Raw genomic sequence first — 18,643 nt, 5'->3', positions numbered from 1 at the left:
TTGAGCAAACTCCGGGAGATGGTGAAGGACAGGGAAGCCTGGTGTGCTGCAGTCTATGGGGTCACAAAGAGTTGGACACAACTTAGCAACCGAACAACAACAACAGTGGCTTTAGAACATTAAAGCAATATTTTCTACAGATAAATTAGTGTATAGATACATAGCTCATTGCATTAAGAACTGAGTTTGGGACTAGCATAAAAATGTATGAAAAATTTCTATTTCAGATTTGGACCAAAATAATTCAGGGAAACTAATTTCACATGTTAGAGCCTTAGAAAAGGTATTAAAAAAAATCAAGATCTCACTCCCAACTCCCATTACAGACTTCCTGTGTAATTATGTAAGGAATGTTTCCAAGCAGCCCTTCTCCAGGGGATCTTCCCGACCCAGGAATCAAACCAGGGTCTTCTGCATTGCAGGTGGATTCTTTACCAACTAACCTACCAGGAAAGCCCCTGCAAGCAGAGGGAGATGGATTAACAATAGGTAACAATAAAAAAATAGGTAAAATATCATTACACTAACACATACTAAATGCATTCCATTATAACAATCCTTGAGATGTCTATTTCACAGTGAAGGTTTCCAGCAAGAAGGGAGACACTGCTTACGTGGAATAAGGAGATTTTAGAGCTAGTAGGAGACACAGAGATAATCTAGTCTAACCTTTACAGTTACTCTAACCTAGAGTAACTTACTCTATAATAATTTACTACTAATAATAATTTACTCTAACCTAGGTTCTAACCTTTACAGTTGGGAAACTGAGGTTCAAAGGTCTCATATTTATTGATCTGTTCATTTAACAAACATTTATATTACAGCACAGCTGGAACCAGCACCCATATTTCCTTGTCCCACTTCAGAGCGCTTTCTAGCATACTATACTTCATTTCCTTCCTTAGAGCAAGAAAGGCATCATTTTCCTTCTCATTGCTAAGCCACAATTTCAGAAATAATGTCACTTTCGAAGGAAGACAGAAGGATGCTATGTAGTAGACAATTTCATTGCTAAAAGCAAAAAGGACATGATTGGTAAAAATAAACTTGAAATATACTATATACATTAAATTATATCAATTGCCATAAAATAGTTATCAGAGTCTTATGAAACACAAATATGCTACTTTTACTTTCTGAAAGAATTTATGTGCCTGATTCATTTTCCAAGTTTTGAGAAAACATGTAATTTGCTACAAAATTTTAGCTAAGATAGGGAATGAGACTTTAAAAAATTTATCTAGCTAAGAAAGTAATGAAAAAGAACATTCTATTAAGATACATCTACTTATAACTAATTTATCTTGCAAATCATGATTAAAATGAGCTCTGTGTTGAGCAAAAAGACAGTTTCTGAGCAACAGCTGATAACATGATTTCTAAGAACAGCAGTAAATTTTAATTTTATTTATTTTTAATTGGAGGATGACTGCTTTACAATGTTGTGTTGGTTTCTGCCATACAAGAAGAATCAGTCATAATTATATATACACACCCTCCCTCTTGAGCCACCCTGCCCACTCCTATCCCACCCCTTCAGGTTGTCAAGAACAGTAGTAAATTTTTTAAATGAGAAAAAAATAAGCAAACTGAACTGTTCCCATATACATCTGCAGTCAGAGATCTGTCAAACTCAGCCCTGTCTAGCCGTTGCTATAACAACAACCTTGCCTTCTAAACATGTACAAGGGGGGGACAACTATTACACTTTTATTTCTATAGTAAAAATTAATATTTTAAAATAGAGCATCTTAAGATCAATAGTTTAAAAAGCATTGAAACAGATAATACTGGTAAATGAACAGATTTTTACTAAGTATGATTAAACTAAAGTTACTACAGAGCCCTAGGTTGAGCACTCACAGTTTTATGTGCATTTTTGACTAAAGGCATGGTTGAGTAGAGGTTCATAAATCCTTTTCCATCCTGGCTTTCACAGGTCATGCTTCTACACAGAGAGTGCTCCCAGACACAGGCCTACACAGAGTGCTCCTGAGCACAGGAGCAAATTCATTGCATGGTGAGCACAGTGACTCCAGAGGCACTGAGGACCACAATGATTAAATGCATTAAAAAAAAAAAAAAAAAAGGTAGCCTATGAAAGATAACACACCCAAATTAAACAGTGGTTATGTAGGAATCATGGGAAAAAATACAGCAGGAATACTATGTAAAAGAAAAGTACAAAAAAGTGTCTTCTTGGATTTGGTGCAAAAGAGTGCTCCCAAGGTGCCGTTTATTAAAGTATTCACACAGCCTTGATCATAATACTTCATGGTCAGGAGAATCAACAACAGTTATAACGGACTGACTCCTATTGGGAAGTCATCTATACTCTTTTTGGTGAGGAAGCGTCACCTGGCTTGCAGGCAGAATGGAAACGATTTCCTGTCATGGCCCTGTACAAGGGTGAGATACATGGACATTCTGATTTGGATTTCCAGATGAAAACAGACAGAGGCCAAGCCAAGATTCCCGTGGCTTCAGCTGCACCAGGTACAGGCGTGAGGAGCTGTCAGTCCCAAGTGTAGACATGTTTCAATTTGCAGCATGATGATATATGTACACATTTTACTTAAATTCTCTCCTCCAACACAAACAATAATTTTTTTTTTTTTTATTAAGGGTTTAAGAACACAAAAGAGGCTTCAGTAACTATTCAAATGTGTTATGGTATGGCTATTTTTTCATTCACATTTATTTACTTCTCTCCACTTTTTTACCCTTTTATGACCACTGCTATAAAGATAGATCTAACCCAAAGTTTTAAAAAATCAATTACACTTTATTTAAATGTGATTATCTTATCTGATTCAGCTGGAAAGGAAAAACCTTTGGTTCCAGGGTCACAAACCCAAATGCCTACAGGGGCCCGTTGGGTAATCCTCTAAAGAAGAAGGAACAATGAGGGTGGTGGGTTACGTTGATCAGGGGCTGTGGGCCTGTGGTGACCTGGTGTACACAAGATCAGTGAAAGGCAGTAGCCAGAATTCAGTCCTAGCCAACCTCAAGTCCAGTGTCACCAGATCTGATTCTTTTAAGACAAAAATCCAGTTTTTGTGCATCACTGTCCAATTTTTAAACATGGGAAATTAATTTGTATTCTTAAAAAGCATTCTTTGAGCAAAACAAACACAGCAGAGGCCAGATTTGGTCTACAGGCCACCCGTCTATAAACTCTGATCTAGTCCGCAAATGAAAATTCCATCAGCTCTCCTGCCTAGATATTCAATTTATTGTTTAACCTCTATAATCTGAAGAGAAACCAGGGTATATGTTTATAATACAGGAAAGCAGAACACAAAGTACTAAAGAAAACACTCTTTTATAAAAAAAAGATCCCATGACATGAAAAGAACATATTTATACAATAATGCTACAAACAGTTCCTCACATGTAAATATCTGGGTTGTGGTTTCTGACCACTTAAAATGGCAACTTTATTGTACTGCTAAAAAGCAAACCACAAAAGCACTTTCATGTCAGTCACAATCAAACTTCAAATACGTGGGCATGTTGAGTGCACTCACAGGCTCAAGCAACTCTAACCGTTTTGAGGTGCTGACTTCTCCAAAAGGATCATTCCTCCTTAGTTGTAGAATTGGAGGAGAAAAGTATGTCAATTACAATGAATTCCAAGGAATTAGGATTCGAAAATCTGAGGATGTGACACTCTGAAAAATGTTTCTTGACAGAGAAAAGAGTTGTCCCACTGCCTACATCAGCAGGAACGAAAGTATCCAATAATTCATGCTAGTAAAAAAATTGCTAGAGGGTGTGGAGAAAAAGGAACCTTCCTACACCACTGGTGGGAAGGTAAATTGGTACAGCCACTATGGAGAACAGTATGGAAGTTGCCTAAAAAACTAAAAATAGAGTTACCGTACAATCTGGAATTCCACTCCTGAGCATACATCCAGACAAAACTACAATTCAAAGAGATACATGCACCCCCATATTCATAGCAGCACTATTTACACGAGTCAAGACATGCAAGCAACTTAAATGTCCACTGACAGATGAGCCGACAGCTGAGTGGATAAAGAAGGTGTGGCACATATATACAATGGAATATTACTCAGCCATGAAAAGGATGACATAATGCCATTTGCAGCAACATCGACGGACCTAGAGATTTTCATATTAAGTGAAGTAAGGCAGACAGAGAAAGACAAATATTGTGTTATCACTTATTTATGGAATCTAAGAAAATGATACAAATGAATTTATTCGCAACACAGAAAGAAACTCACAGATGTAGAAAACAAACTCATGGTTACACTCTAGATACAAATATAAAATAGGTAAACAACAAGGACCTACTGGATAGCACAGGGAGACACACTCACTATTTTATAACACTATCATGGAAAAGAGTCTGAAAAACACGCACACATATATAACTAAATCACTTTGCTGTGTACATGAAACAGACACAATATTGTAAATTAACTACACCTCAATTTTTTTAAAAAGAAAAAATTGCCATTGTCATTTCTTGAAGATAATGAAATTATAGGTAACATGCATAGTTTCAAAAGAGGAAAGTTACCTGGATTAAGAACAAACATCTTTTCTACATTTTTCTTGATATACACTAGTGATTAAATTGAAAGGACTCCACAAATGTAAAAATACTATCACTGACAGGATTAACTCTGTATTATACATGTAATAGGGCAACATATCATCAGCAGCAATTTCTTTAGAAATACTCTGTGGTGTTCTCAAAAATAAGGATGGGTGGAAAAGATGTTTCAAATAAAGGTTCTTGGGTTTTGGGAATGCTTTCAGCTGAGAGTGCATGAGCAGACATAAAATGAGGACTTCAGGGATTTATTCCACACATTTTACTTAGGCAGGTTTTTGGGACAATGTGCTAGGGCAGACAACCCAGCAAGCCACCGAGAAAAGGGATATTTTCCACATATTTTCAATGTAAAGTGCCCCTATCACAGGCAGCCCATGAGGTCTAGAGCCCTGACAACCTCATTCGGGCTGGCCCCAAGCACAGGGCATTAAAGGACAGAGAATCCACCGCATCGAGGTTTGTGGGCGCTACAGGTCACTCGCTCATGGGCCTGTTTGTGTTTTCCTTCATTTGTTTCTAATAAAAATCTTGGAGACCAAAGTTACTGCTTGAGATGACTTCTCTGGAATTCCAAAAGGCCTCACCAGGGTTTTCTGGCTGCGCTATGACCATTGTTTAATGGAATACAGACACATTGCAGCTTACAGCTTCATAACGGCACACAGAAACACATGAAACAACATATATTTCCACATCATGAATTTCAATTTGAACAAAAGCCAGCATGTTAGGGAAAATGCGTGATGGGAAAGACTTACCAGTCATCTGCTTCATTCTCTCCTCATTTTCCCAGAGCAGTTCAGATCTCCAGCCTTAATTCAAATTAGCCTTGTCACAGGGTGACTACTTCTCCTAGGAAATTATCCCAGGGCCAAGGAGAACTCACTACTATTAATTTTATCATTCCATATAAAATTCCAAGTGTTTGATCTCATATAATTCATCATGAGTTTAATCTACTTATTACTCACTTCTATTCATCTGGGCAGTAATTAAGTAAAATAATAAGGTTGTATGTCTCATACAGTACCTGGCATGGTGGATGCTCATTCAGCATTAGTTTCCTACCTTTAACTATTTCTAAACTGTTGTTGCCTGAATTTAACTTGAAAAAGGTGATCTATTCTCTGAACTTAACTACTTTCAATCAATACACTCAGAGGTATAGAGCGGAAAAATGTCCATCATGTTTTTATTTCTCCCACCCTTCCTGCCCCCACAACAACATCCCTTCATATTCCACTCCCTAGCTACCCCTAGACAAGTCAATTTTATACTGAGAGAAGTCTACCATGAACCTCCTTCATTTTTTGTGGCTTCAACTCTTCAGATTATTGACAACTTTATTATTTTCACTCATCTCTTATTGCTTATGCATAGCATAGATCACCATCAGGGGATAAATAGGAAAAGGAAAACATGAAATGTAAGGGCACACTTTGTATTAATAGATGCACAAATAATCTAACTCAACCCCCCAAAGGACAGGCTTATAAACCTGTAAGTATGTACAGAAGTGAGTATTCACAAGTTCTTTGCAAAAAATGTTTAACCACTGCACTTCATCAGGAATTGAAATCTTTTAAATAACACCTTGGAGAAGGAAACGGCAACCCGCTCCAGTATTCTTGCCTGGAGAATCCCATGGACAGAGGAACCTGGAAGGCTACAGTTTATGGGATCGCAAAGAGTCGGACACAGCTGAAGTGAGAAAGCACACAAATAACACCCTAGAACAGAACAGAACACTTCTCTTTCAATATCCTGGAACAGGACATCCTAGAACACTCAATCCTCACTGTATCAAAATTCAAATTCAAACCAATTCTGTGAGGCTGTATTGTATGATTTCTTGTATCAAGCTCTCCTGAAAAAATCAGACAGCAGGCCACATGACACAGAGTCCCAGTCTCCTGGTCTCAGATGAACGGCCAAGATGAACATTAAACAGGTCATTCTGAGCACGATGAGAGTTGCCAAAGGGGAAGTACGGGTCAAAGCTTCTACATGCAGTTGAACAGGTTGTGCACTGCACAAAGACACTACATTTGAGGGGGCACCACCCACATCTCAGATCTTGGTGCTTCGTGTATTTCTCAGGACAATTTTCTGACAGATGGCACGAGAGTGTCCTGCTCCCGTCAAATTATTGTATTAAGATAATCTGCAGATCAAAATAAAGTATCATGAGAAAGGCTGCTTTTTTCTAATTCACAAAAAGGCACCAAATAGATGAGAGGAGGGCCCATGCAGGGTGCTAAGGGAGCAGAGAAGAAGCCGGTTTAATTTAGTACAGAAGCAAAAAAAAAAAAAAAAAGCCCTCCTGGGGAAGAGGGACAGGAAAGATTAGCAGCAGTTTAAAATTTTATTACAAACTGCACAGAATATCCAACTTATTTCTCCTTATTGGATTTCTGGTGTAATAAATAGTTTCTCAGAAAAACACTTTCTCAAATTGCAGTTAGACCTGAATGTCTCTCTGAAGTTAATTAGCAAGTGAACAAAAGTGCTCTGAAGCCAGAGCAAGAAGACAGCAAGTTGCACGCACATTTCAGACTGTTTTCCCTTGGACAAAATTCTGAGTCTGTTTTTTATATGTATTTGTTTTTGCTAGGTTATTTGGAAATGCTGGTATTTTCCAACACATTTTGGTGGGTAATATGTGGAGGAGTCATAGGATAATTGCTGCTTAATGGCTGAACAAATGAGCGGTGAGGAGCCCACCCTTCTTCTCCCTGAGAATTAATTAATTACTGGAGGACCGATGCTGAAGCTGAAGCTCCAATGCTTCGGCCACCTGATGCAAACAACCAACTCATTGGAAAAGACTCTGATGCTGGGAAAGATTGATGGGAGGAGGTGTAGGGGGCAACGGAAGATGAGATGGTTGGATGGCATCACTGACTCAATGAACCTGAGTTTGAGCAAACTCTGGGAGATAGCGAAGGACAGGGAAGCCTGGTGTGCTTCAGTCCACGGGGTTGCAAAGAGTCAGACACGACTTTAGTGACTGAACAATGAACGACAACAATGGTAAGGACAATAAAAGGCATTTCCTGAAGTGGTTTACTCATTTTTGAGAATTTAACAACCAGCCATCTTCAGAAGCACGAAGTAAACTCCCTTATAAAGAATAATGTACTGTGTTTCTAGTTAATTAAAAATATAAATCACAGTGACAATGGCTAGGTTTGTCACTGTGTCAAACACTGCACTATGTATCCAACACTGTTCTTAAGTGTGTGTGTTTACTCAGTTCTTCCCCATGACAACCTCTGAGGGAAGAACTGTTTTTATTCCCATTTTACAGATGAGGGAACTGAGGCATAAACCCATCTAAGCAACTTGCCTGAGGTCACAGAGCTTTCCAGGTGCAATTGAAACACCAACTCTTAAGATTTCTTAATTAATGGAAAAACAAACTCCTAGAATTAACCATGAAAAAAAGTGAAACTGGCAGTAACTCAGTCATGTCTGACTCTTTGTGGCCCCATGGATTGTAGCCCACCAGACTCCTCTGTCCATGGGATTCTCCATGGAGTGGGTTGCCATTTCCTTCTCGAAAGGATGGAGGTAGCCATTTCTCTCTCCTGACCCAGGGATTGAACCCAGGTCTCCTGCATTGTGGGTGGATTCTTGTCTGTCTGAGCCACCAGGGAAGCCTGCCAGCATATAATCAGCATTTTAGCCAAAATAAGCTTTTATACTTATTATTCACTGAGAAAGCCCTTCAGGGAGGAAAGGAAGGTAAAAGTATAAGGAGATACAAGAATATGAGGGCTCTGAGCCTCTTTCTCCAAAAGAGGACTCAGGCCTGGGCATTCAGATCTGCCTGTGTATCAGGATTACTCCCATTATCCACCTCCCCACCCTGCTGTAGGTACCGGCGAGGTATCTATCCTGTCTGAGTCTCTAGAACGCTCTGACTGCCTGTGAGCGTTGCCGTAAGGACTCTCTAGAGGGTTTTCTGCAGAACTGTTGTCCCTTGAGATGCTTCTTATAAAGGCATCTTGTGGACAACAGATTTGGAAAGCTGGCTTACTGCATTTGCTTCTGAAAAATTGACAGCATGCCTGGGCCTATCCCAGAGCCTCAAGAAATCCTCTACTCAGGAAACCTGTGTACTGTTTTAAATCCAATATTGCAGAAACCTGCTTGATTACAGAATTCTTTGTTTCTGAGAATGCCTATGAAACCATCAGTAAAACTGGTGCCTGAGAAATGCCACCTCCAGGTAAGCATGTCAGTGTAGAGCAGCAGGATACACAGAGAGAAGGAAAGAAAGACTAGAAAGGAAGATGGTTCAAGGCGAGAACGTGGGTGGAGTACAAACTGAAATATCCAGGGTGGTTACCGTAGTGCTTCTTACGTGCTAGTCCTAAAAAAAAAAGTCTGTTGCACTGAAGTGTACAAAGGGAGGAGGAATTTTGATTATGTAAGACAAAGCAGTGGGAATGACATATTAGCAGCCTGGGCGTAGTGAGATGATGACCCACACAGTATCGCCTTACTTCCGGAGAGGAGAAAAAGGAACACAGTGTATTGGTAGGAACCAGGCTACCCAAGGAGAATGAAGAAGATGGAAGAAAGTTTCTTCACTTGGACTTAAGAGCTAAAACTTAAAAAAAAAAAAAAAACTGTTTTGGACTTCAGTTTTCTTTCTTTCTTATATTTTTTTTCTTTTCAAACTTTGAAAGCCACAAAAGACAGCAGAAAAGCCAGAAAAGAACACGTAATCTCTCATGCAACATTGCAACAAATATTACCTTTAAAAAAAAAAAAATCATAGGAAGGTTTGATTTCCTTCTTGAAGCTCCCAAGAAATAATAGGGAATATGAAATTAGTAAAGTGTAGACATTTCTCTGCCTCAGCTGTAGACACAGCCATAGGATAACATATTTATTAAAAAATACTGTCCCCTTTGCTTCACGTTTTCTAGAGTTTCTAGAACCTTTATAAGGAATCATAAAAGTGGTAGGGGGTTGTTCTGTGGAAAATCCTCCATCTCCAGCATTCCTGACCCACCCACAACACTGCACAGTGACCTGAACTCAACGCAGGAGTGCTGTGGGAATATTATTTATGAGCATATATTACTGTGTGCAAAGACTGTAAAGCAGGAAACAATTTGTGTTTGAGGCTATAGTTTTACTTCTTGGAATCATTTTAAATGGGTAGAGAGGGAGGTTGCTAAAAATGTTCTAAAGTTGAAACATTAATCCAGGCCAGGGGTAGACAAAGAAAAAGGAAGGATAGCATGGAGAAGAGCCCATCTCCAAGTCTGCAGGTGCGTGGACTGCCCTGCCCCTCCAGCAAACCTGGGAGGATGCTGTCGGAGGGAAAGGTGATTAGACTGAAAACCTCCCGTTATTAATGAGAGCTTCGAGTGAGTCATGCCAAGATGAGCGGCTTCACAGGCGGCTTCACGAAGGGCTGTGAGGAGCTTATCAGGGCTGGCCCTTCATCTCTGATAATTTCCGAATTCTCACTTCGGGTTCCAAGAGGCCTGGCTTATCTTCATTTCTGTGAGTTCTCTGGGTCTTTATAAGAAATCCAGCACATCCCCCTTCCTTTGTGCTAGTTGGAATGGCTCTTTTCTTGTTCCCAGAAAAAAGCTTCCCAGGACCGGGGGATTCGAGATAAACGGAGAATTTCAGTGCAATGTGATGCACTCAACCCTCCTCCAGGCCTCTGTTTGATCTGTCTGGACACTTCTGTTTATTGCATGGAAACTGAGCATGAAGCAGAATCAGAAACAAAACTAGAGATGAGCTCTAAACAGACAGTCGCTATGAAAAATAATACAACAGTTTCAGAACAATTGGGGCCTGTAGAAGTCTCACGGTGACAATATAACTATGCGTGCATGCTGTGTCACTTCAGTCGTGTACAACTCTTTGCAACCCTATAGACCACAGTCCTCCAGGCTCCTATGTCCATGGGATTCTCCAGACAAGGATACCGGAGTGTGTTGCCATGCCTTCCTCTAGGAGATCTTCCCAACCCAGGGATCGAACCTGCCTCTCTTATGTCTCCTGCATTGGCAGGCAGGTTCTTTAGCATTAATGCCAGCAGGGAAGCACAATATAACTATATCTTTTTATCTATTATTTTTCAGATTTTGAGAAGAAGAAAATATAAATATAAAGAATGCCCTTGTACACAGTATATGCAGTAGTAAATAGAAGATAAGACACCTTCAAATTGCTGATTTTATCTGAATTTTAAAAATGTCAAATGATTACATAAATTGTGTGCCTATTCAGAGTAGGGTGATTTTCACTGAACAATTTCTAGAAAGCCAAAAAAGCATTCTTTGGGGGAAAAAAAAAAAAAAGCATTCTTTGCTAACCATTCTATTATTGTACATTATGAAATAAGATATTTTAAATGATTAAGAAGGGGAAACTTCTTTCAAAAGGAAACAAAACTCCCTTTGAGTATACATTATTTCAGTTGAAATTATGTTTTTAAAAAGAATATCATATAATTTTTTGGAAAATATCACACTTGGGATAATATGCTTGATCTAGTTGCTACCAGACAATAACCATCAACTTGTTTCTATTTCAATGAAGATTCCAAGTTCACAGAAACTTAGAAACATGCTGTTTCCATAGCAGCAGATAAAGGGTGAAACTCAAAAGATTTTATTGATTTTAACACAGCTTAGAGAATTTGCTCTCTTTTTTAGCAGTAATTTTTGCTTTTTCTTTAGTCTTTAGCAACATCTCATATTCTCTTGTCTAAATGTATCTAGCAGGTCATAAAAAATTTTGAAAGCAGGTTAATTATGACATTACTGTAAAATTACACATTCTTATAGATAGTAATATATCTAATTCTTAATGTAAAAGAGATGCTAAACTATGGATCAGGCATCAAGGACTCTGCATGTCATGTCAGTTTAACATATGAATAAAATATGTCATTCTATTACAAATGTTTTAAGATAATTCATTAATGATTAAAAAGCATGTATAACACTTGCTGTGGCTATTGATTTATTGACTCAGACACCGGGAATCAGGCTTTTAAAACATAAATGTTACAGCTACAAAATGCCAGTTTCTTCACGGTTAATGGGGCACCATGACAATGAATACTGAAATTAGGAGTATAACTGTTCCAAGTGAGCATGCTAAGAAAACAGGAAACAGACTTTCTTCTTTTGGGCCTGTGTTCAGTTGTATGTTTTTTCACCGATTATTCTGATCTCTTAAAATTTCTATTTGTCAAAACACAGAAAAATGGCCCACCTGTAACAGACATACAGCCCAACGGAGCGATGAGAGTAATGGGAGCGAATCCATAGGCTGCGAAGTTTCCCGTCTCTCCCAGGGCCATCAGTATGACCCCACCCCACCACAACACGCTCCTGAAGTATGGCCTTGGGTGTTCTTGCTGTGCTGACCGAAGATGTGAATACTTCTAGAAGTCAAACAGAATGTAAATAAGAAAACATTTCCACGCAACTAAAAATTGCCTTGAAAATTTTGGTCCTATAAAATTGCTTCAAGGCTCTTAAATTTATTTGCAGATTATAATAGAGCAATGATTATGGTTTTCGGTTTTGTTCCAAACATACTAAAAGTGACTCATACTGACACAGTATTTTATAGTTTAAAGGGCCTTCTTCATATTAATTAATTCTCATAACTCTGTGATATAAATATCATTATTACTATCTAAAGATGGGATGTATGTTAAGGAGTTAAGTGACTTTTTATTCTACCACACCAAAACACTTCTTTTATTAGATTGTCAAAAAAAAAATCAGGTTCCCAAAATAAACATCATTGAAATAAATACGATAAATTATTAAAGAAACACCTTTGGAAAAGGGATTTAAAGAGAGCATATCTTAGGGTGAGTCAAAGTAGCTATCACAATAAATGTAACAGGGCAGAAAGTTCTGGTAGCAGAGGGTTGGGATGGAGGAATTCATTTATATCTGGTTTGAGTATATCCTTTTATTGCAAACATGTGAATTCCTGAAAAACTGGCCATTAAATAAAGCCCTATTTCCCTCTTGATTTTCTAATGATAATTGAACTCACTTCTTTAAGAAGTATGCACAATTCTAGATGACTTTAAAATTTTTTCTTTAAAAATTTTTAAAAGCTTCAGGAGCTATTCAGAAAATAATAAAAGTACCATAAGAAAATGTAGAACATTAAAATAAACCTTGGTTTATGCCAATATTATGAACACCTTTTCTCAATGTGATACAAATTCACATGAAGTTTAACTGGGGTATACAATACTATTAAGAGGTTCACAAAAATATTTAACTTCTTTTAAAATCAAAAGAAAAAACATGGATACAATCCAATCAGCACTACATTTGTCTTTATATGAATAAGGACATAAGATACACTTTCTTTAATGGAGGAAGAAGGCAAGAGTGTCTGTGCTTATTAAAGTCATAATGTGTCCCTGGATCAAACTACAGAGTTAGAAAAATAAGCTTCTTCTTACCTGAATATTTAGGGAAATGCTGATTACCAGGTTTCCTAAAATGGCCAGCAAAACTCCAAAAAGGTGAATCTATAAAAGAAAATGCTTTCTTTAAATAGCATTTGTAAGATATTTACCAGAAAAATACAACCTACAAAAATTTAAGTTGATACATTCATTCCTTTGTTCATTCATTCTGCAAATATTTCCGTAGCATCCATTTGCCAGGGTCATTTGGAATATGGATAACAGTTTTATTAGGATTAATTTCTCACTTTAGTCAAATATTATTTTTTAGAACTAGTTCAGTCTATATTTAATTCTCTAGATACTTGCTCCCTTTACTAAAATAGTCATCAGGTTCTCACTTTTTCCCACTAAGATGCTTCTACTTATTCTGTTTCAGTTTTCCTCAGCAACCCCTCTGATTGGGGTGTTCACTGTCTCAAGTATGTGAGTGCTGTTCTCCCTCTTTTCTTTCTCTTAAGATATTCTGGTAGACTGGAAGATAGTCTGGAAAACTGTGGTATGAAAGAAAGATCATTGGCTTTGGAGTTAAAGGATGAATGTGAGATTCAGATCTGCTATTTTCTAATGGGCAACTTTGAGCAAGCTACTTCAGCTCCCTGGATCCAGTAGACAGTGGTAGTTAGATAAGATGTTTCCAAAATCCCTCTATCTCCAAAGTGTCATGAACTCTACCGGTGACAGACTAAATTTTCCACTGCTCCCCTGGTCAAGAACCCACAGTCCCTCTCTACAGTCAACTACATCGAGTATAAAACTACTATCCCAGCTCCCCATAATCCAGCCTCATCCCGAACACCCACTGTCCACACCATGCTCCAGGTTGCTCTCTCTGTCTTGGGTACCTGGGTCCCGACTTCTCCGGTCAGATGTCATACCTTGCTCACGTCATTGCTCTCACCCAGACACCATCTCCTTCCCTCAGCCCATTCCAAACAGACCTCACCCTCCTGGCCATCTGAGCTCCACTCATTACAACTGTCTCAGACACCACAGCCCATCTTTACTGTCTCAGAATCTAAATGGTGCACGTCCCTATTTCTTCTTTTATACTGTCACGTGTATCATCAGGCTCTGTCAAGAGATGGCAAATTCTCCAAGGGAAGAGGATCGTGTCTTAGACTTCCACTGGGTCTTCTACGTCATCTACTATACACAGTGAGGGGCTTAAAAAAACACTTGCTTGAAAAAGTATATAGTGGTTTAAAACAAGAACTACAGAGGTTAAAAAATAAGTTCTGACACATTGCCCAAGATGTTTACTATAGATAGCATATGTATTACTTAATAACTTCAAAAGATGCATTTACTGCTACTATCTGGGTACAAAGATGTAATATCTGCTAGTAGTAACAATTAGTAATGATAGAGGGACTCTTCCCCCTTTTTCTTCTTTAGTACAGAACTTTTAACTAGCTTCAAATTCCAAAGCATTATTTGAATTTCAAATGAACATTACAAGCACAAGGAACCCTTTTCAGAATGCAAAATGTCTTTGAAGTTTTAGAACTTTATTATGCGTGCTGAAGTGAAATTCAGTATTTTTTTAAAAATGAAGCAGAAAAGCTGAAAACCCATTTAATAGCTGACATATAATATCCATAGTCTTTAATCAGTTAAGAATTTTCTTTTCCTAATAAAGGCAGTTGGCAACAATTTTGATCACTATTCCTCATGGGGAACAATTGTATCATAACATAATGTGCTATTTCCATGCTTTCGATTTACAATTGAGTACATTTGGCAGTAATCAGGAAAATAAAAATTCAGAAGAAGTTTGGGATTCAATGAGTAATTATGAAAATCTTCTGTAATTATAAAAGTAAACTGGTGAATAGAAATAACTTACTTCAAAATTCTTTAAATGATTCACTGAGTAGTTTAAACACCACCAGGCCCAGTGTTTAGAAACTGGTTAGCAGGATTTGGCAATGATTTCTTGGATATGACATGAAAAGCACAGGCAACAGAAGAAAAAATAGATAAGCTGGACTTTATCAACAGTGAAATATTTTGTGCATCAAAGGACACTATTAGCATAGTGAAAGGCAACCCACACAATGGGAGGAAATATTTGCAAATCATATATCTGATAAAGACTGGTATCTGAAATATATAAAGAATTCCCACAACTGAACACCACCAAAAAAATAAACAATGCAGCTGAAAAATGGTCAAAGAACTTGAATAGACTTTTCTCCAAAGAAGATATATAAATGGCCAATAGGCAGATGAAAAAAATGCTCAACAGCACCAATCATTAGCAAAAGGCAAATCAAAAACAATTAAAAAAAATAACAGTAAGCTTTGGTAAGGATGTGGAGAAACTGAAACTCTTGTTCACTGCTGGCGGAGATATAAAATGGTTCAGCTGCCGACCTCATACCATATACAAAAAAATCAGCTTAAAATCAACCAAAGACCTAAATGTAAGAGCCAATACTACAAAATTCTCAGAATAAAACACAAGGGTAAATCTTTGTGACTGTAGATTTGGCCATGGATTCCCTTAGATAGGCATCAAAAGCATAAACAACAAAGAAAAAAATAATTGGACTCATCAATATTAAAGAATTGTGTATTTCAAAGGACACGATCAAGAAATTGAAAAGATAATCTATAAAATGGGAGACAATATTTGGAAATAAGACATCTGATCATACATCTGATAAGGGACTTATACCTAGAATCTGTAAAGAACTCATATAATGCAGTAATAATGACAAATGACCCAAATAAATGACCCAAAGGATCTGAACTCTCACACACTCTTATGGAAATATAATATGGTGCAACCACTTTGGAAAACAGTCCAGCAGTTCTTCAAAAAGTTAAGCACAGAATTTACATTTGACTCAGAAATTCCATTCCCAGGTATAAATCCAAGAGAAATGAAAACGGGTCCACACAAAAGCTTGTACAGGAATCTCCATACCAGTGTTGCTCAGATTAGTCAAAAGTGGAAGTAACTCAAATGTTCATCAACTAATGAATAGATAAGCAAAATGTGGTATATTCATACAATGGGATACTATTCATCCATAAAAATGAATGAAGCAATGAAATATGTTACAACCTATGTGAACCTTGAAAAGTTTATGCTGGGTGAAAGAATTAAGTCACAAAAGACCACGTATTTTAAGATTCTGTTTACATGAAAGGTCCAGATTAGGCAAATCTATACAGACAGAAAGCAGAATTGTGGTTGTTTAGGGGTGGGAAGGAAGAGGGACTTGGGCATGACAGCTAAAGGCCGGGGCTTTCTTTTTGAGGTTATAAAAATGTTCTAAAGTTAATTGTGGTGATGTTTATACAACTCAGTGAACTGTACACTTTAAATGAGATTATATGATATGTGAATTATATTTCAATAAAGTTGTTAAAAAAAAACACAGGCATTAAAAAATAAATAAATAAAAATAAAAACACAGGCATTTACTTTTTTGGTCCAAAGAAACAAAATGCTACAAATGTAACTAGCTCTACTTCAGTCTCTTCTCCCTCCCAGAGATAAATGACTGTTTTTATGAAGCTGACATAAATATATTTCTTTCCTTCCTTGATTTAATTATCTTTATTTTGTTTACTCAATTTTTCTTTTTTTGTCTTCTTCATTTGAACTCTTAACTCACTAGCTTTTTCTGCTTCTTTCTATCCAGTGATATATGCAAATAGGGCTACTCATTTCTAAGTATACCTTCTGATTTCCCACCTGCATAGCTTTGGCATCCACAGTTTTCACTGGCATTTAGTTCTAAACATTTTATGATCATCTTATTTTAATCTGAGCCTATATTATTCAAAGGTGTGCTTTTCAACATTTCTAAATGAATGAGGTGTTGATCACTTTATTACTAATTTCTAATTTTACTGAGTTGTGGGCAGAAAACATGCTGTGTATAAATTAACATTTGCCTTTCACCTATTATACAGTGTAAATTAAAATTTGTGACTGACTGGTGTAGGGTCAAGAAATGCTCGATGTTTGAAAAAAAAGTACTTAATAGTTGAGTTAATATATTTTATATATTCTATCTATTCATCTATCTCCATTAATTCATTGCTCAAATCTTTCCTATTCTTACTAAATTTTGGATTGTTTATTAATTACCTAGGGAGGTATGTTAAAAATACACTCAAATGTGTACTTACCCATTTTTCCTTTTAAATCTATTGAGCTTTGTTTTATATTTTTAAGACCATAGTGCCAGGTGTATACAGGTTCAAGACTGTTTTATCATCCCAGCTAATCGTTCCTTTTAAGTATTAATCTCAATGTTTTTTCTTTAAAATCTATTTTAGCTGATATTAATATAGTTACTTTCTTTTGATATTTGCCATTTTCCACATCACTTTAACATTTCTGTGTCATATTTTAGTCGTCTCTAATACACAGAAAATAATTGGACTAAAAAAAACCCTGACACTTTCTGTGAAATGGGGAGGTGAGTCCATTTTGTTTATTGTGACTATAAACATATTTTCATTTATTTCGACATTATTTATGTTTTTGCAGTTATCTTGCTTTTTTTATTTTGCTTTCTAATTTCTCTTTTCCTGAATCCTGTTGAAATGACTGAGTTTTCTTTATTCTTTTCTTTCCCCTATTCTTCTGGCCAGGGAAGTTACATATCTTATTTATATTCTGTTAGTAACTACTGTTAAATGTTTTTAACTTTCAATTTTGAAATAGTTATGGATTCACAGTAGGCTATAAAGAAATGTCAAGGTAGGTCTATGCACTCTTCCTCTAGCTTTCCCCTCAATGTTAACATTTTATACAACTACAATCCAGTATCTATGGTCTCTCTATCCTTTCCATGTGGAACTCCGCTTACAAGTATGTTAGACTTTTTGATTCTTTTTTTCCTAAAATAGCTCTCATATTTTCTGACTCTTATCTCTTTGTACTGACTTATGGATAAGTTCCTCAGATCTATCTTCAAGTTCAGTATTTCTGACCTCCCTTTCAGGTCAGAATATACACACCCATCAGTGCATATATTAAGCTGTACTATAATCATTATGTTTACAAAATATCTATTTGGTTGTGTTGCTGGACTATTAAGAAAGCTGAGTGCTGAAGAATTGATGTTTTTGAACTGTGGTGTTGAAGAAGACTCTTGAGAGTCCCTTGGACTGCAAGGAGATCCAACCAGTCCATCCTAAAGGAGATCAGTCCTGAGTGTTCATTGGAAGGACTGATGTTGAAGCTGAAACTCCAATACTTTGGCCACCTGATGCAAAGAGCTGACTCATTTGAAAAGACCCTGATGCTGGGAAAGACTGAAGGTGGGAGGAGAAGGGGACGACAGAGGATGAGATGGTTGGATGGCATCACTGACTCAATGGACATCAGTTTGAGTAAGCTCCAGGAGTTGGTGATGGACAGGGAGGCCTGGCGTGCTGCAGTCCATGGGGTCACAAAGAGTCGGACACGGCTGAGCGACTGAACTGAGCTGAACTGACTGGGTATTAGCTGCGTCCTGTGGGACCTTTTGTTGCCGCACGCAGGCTCTTTAGCTGTGGCGTGGGCTTAGTTGCTCCATGGCAGGTGGGAT

At 37.4% G+C, this 18,643-nt stretch overlaps 1 protein-coding gene across 1 annotated transcript in view; it reads right to left on the bottom strand.

The window, feature by feature from the left end:
- Window positions 1–18,643, bottom strand: part of NIPAL2 (NIPA like domain containing 2) — a 77,338-nt gene that overhangs the window by 41,464 nt on the left and 17,231 nt on the right. Inside the window, exons 2-3 of the mRNA XM_043880119.1 lie at window positions 13,077–13,145; window positions 11,855–12,026 (exon numbers count right to left, since the gene is read on the bottom strand). Coding sequence (XP_043736054.1) covers window positions 11,855–12,026; window positions 13,077–13,145 — 241 coding nt within the window. The remainder of the gene's footprint in view (window positions 1–11,854; window positions 12,027–13,076; window positions 13,146–18,643) is intronic.

The sequence above is a fragment of the Cervus elaphus genome, chromosome 21 (assembly GCF_910594005.1).
Source record: "Cervus elaphus chromosome 21, mCerEla1.1, whole genome shotgun sequence".
NCBI lineage: Eukaryota > Metazoa > Chordata > Mammalia > Artiodactyla > Cervidae > Cervus > Cervus elaphus.
Note: the sequence above shows the minus strand (reverse complement) of the source record. Positions and strands in the feature narration are given on the sequence as shown.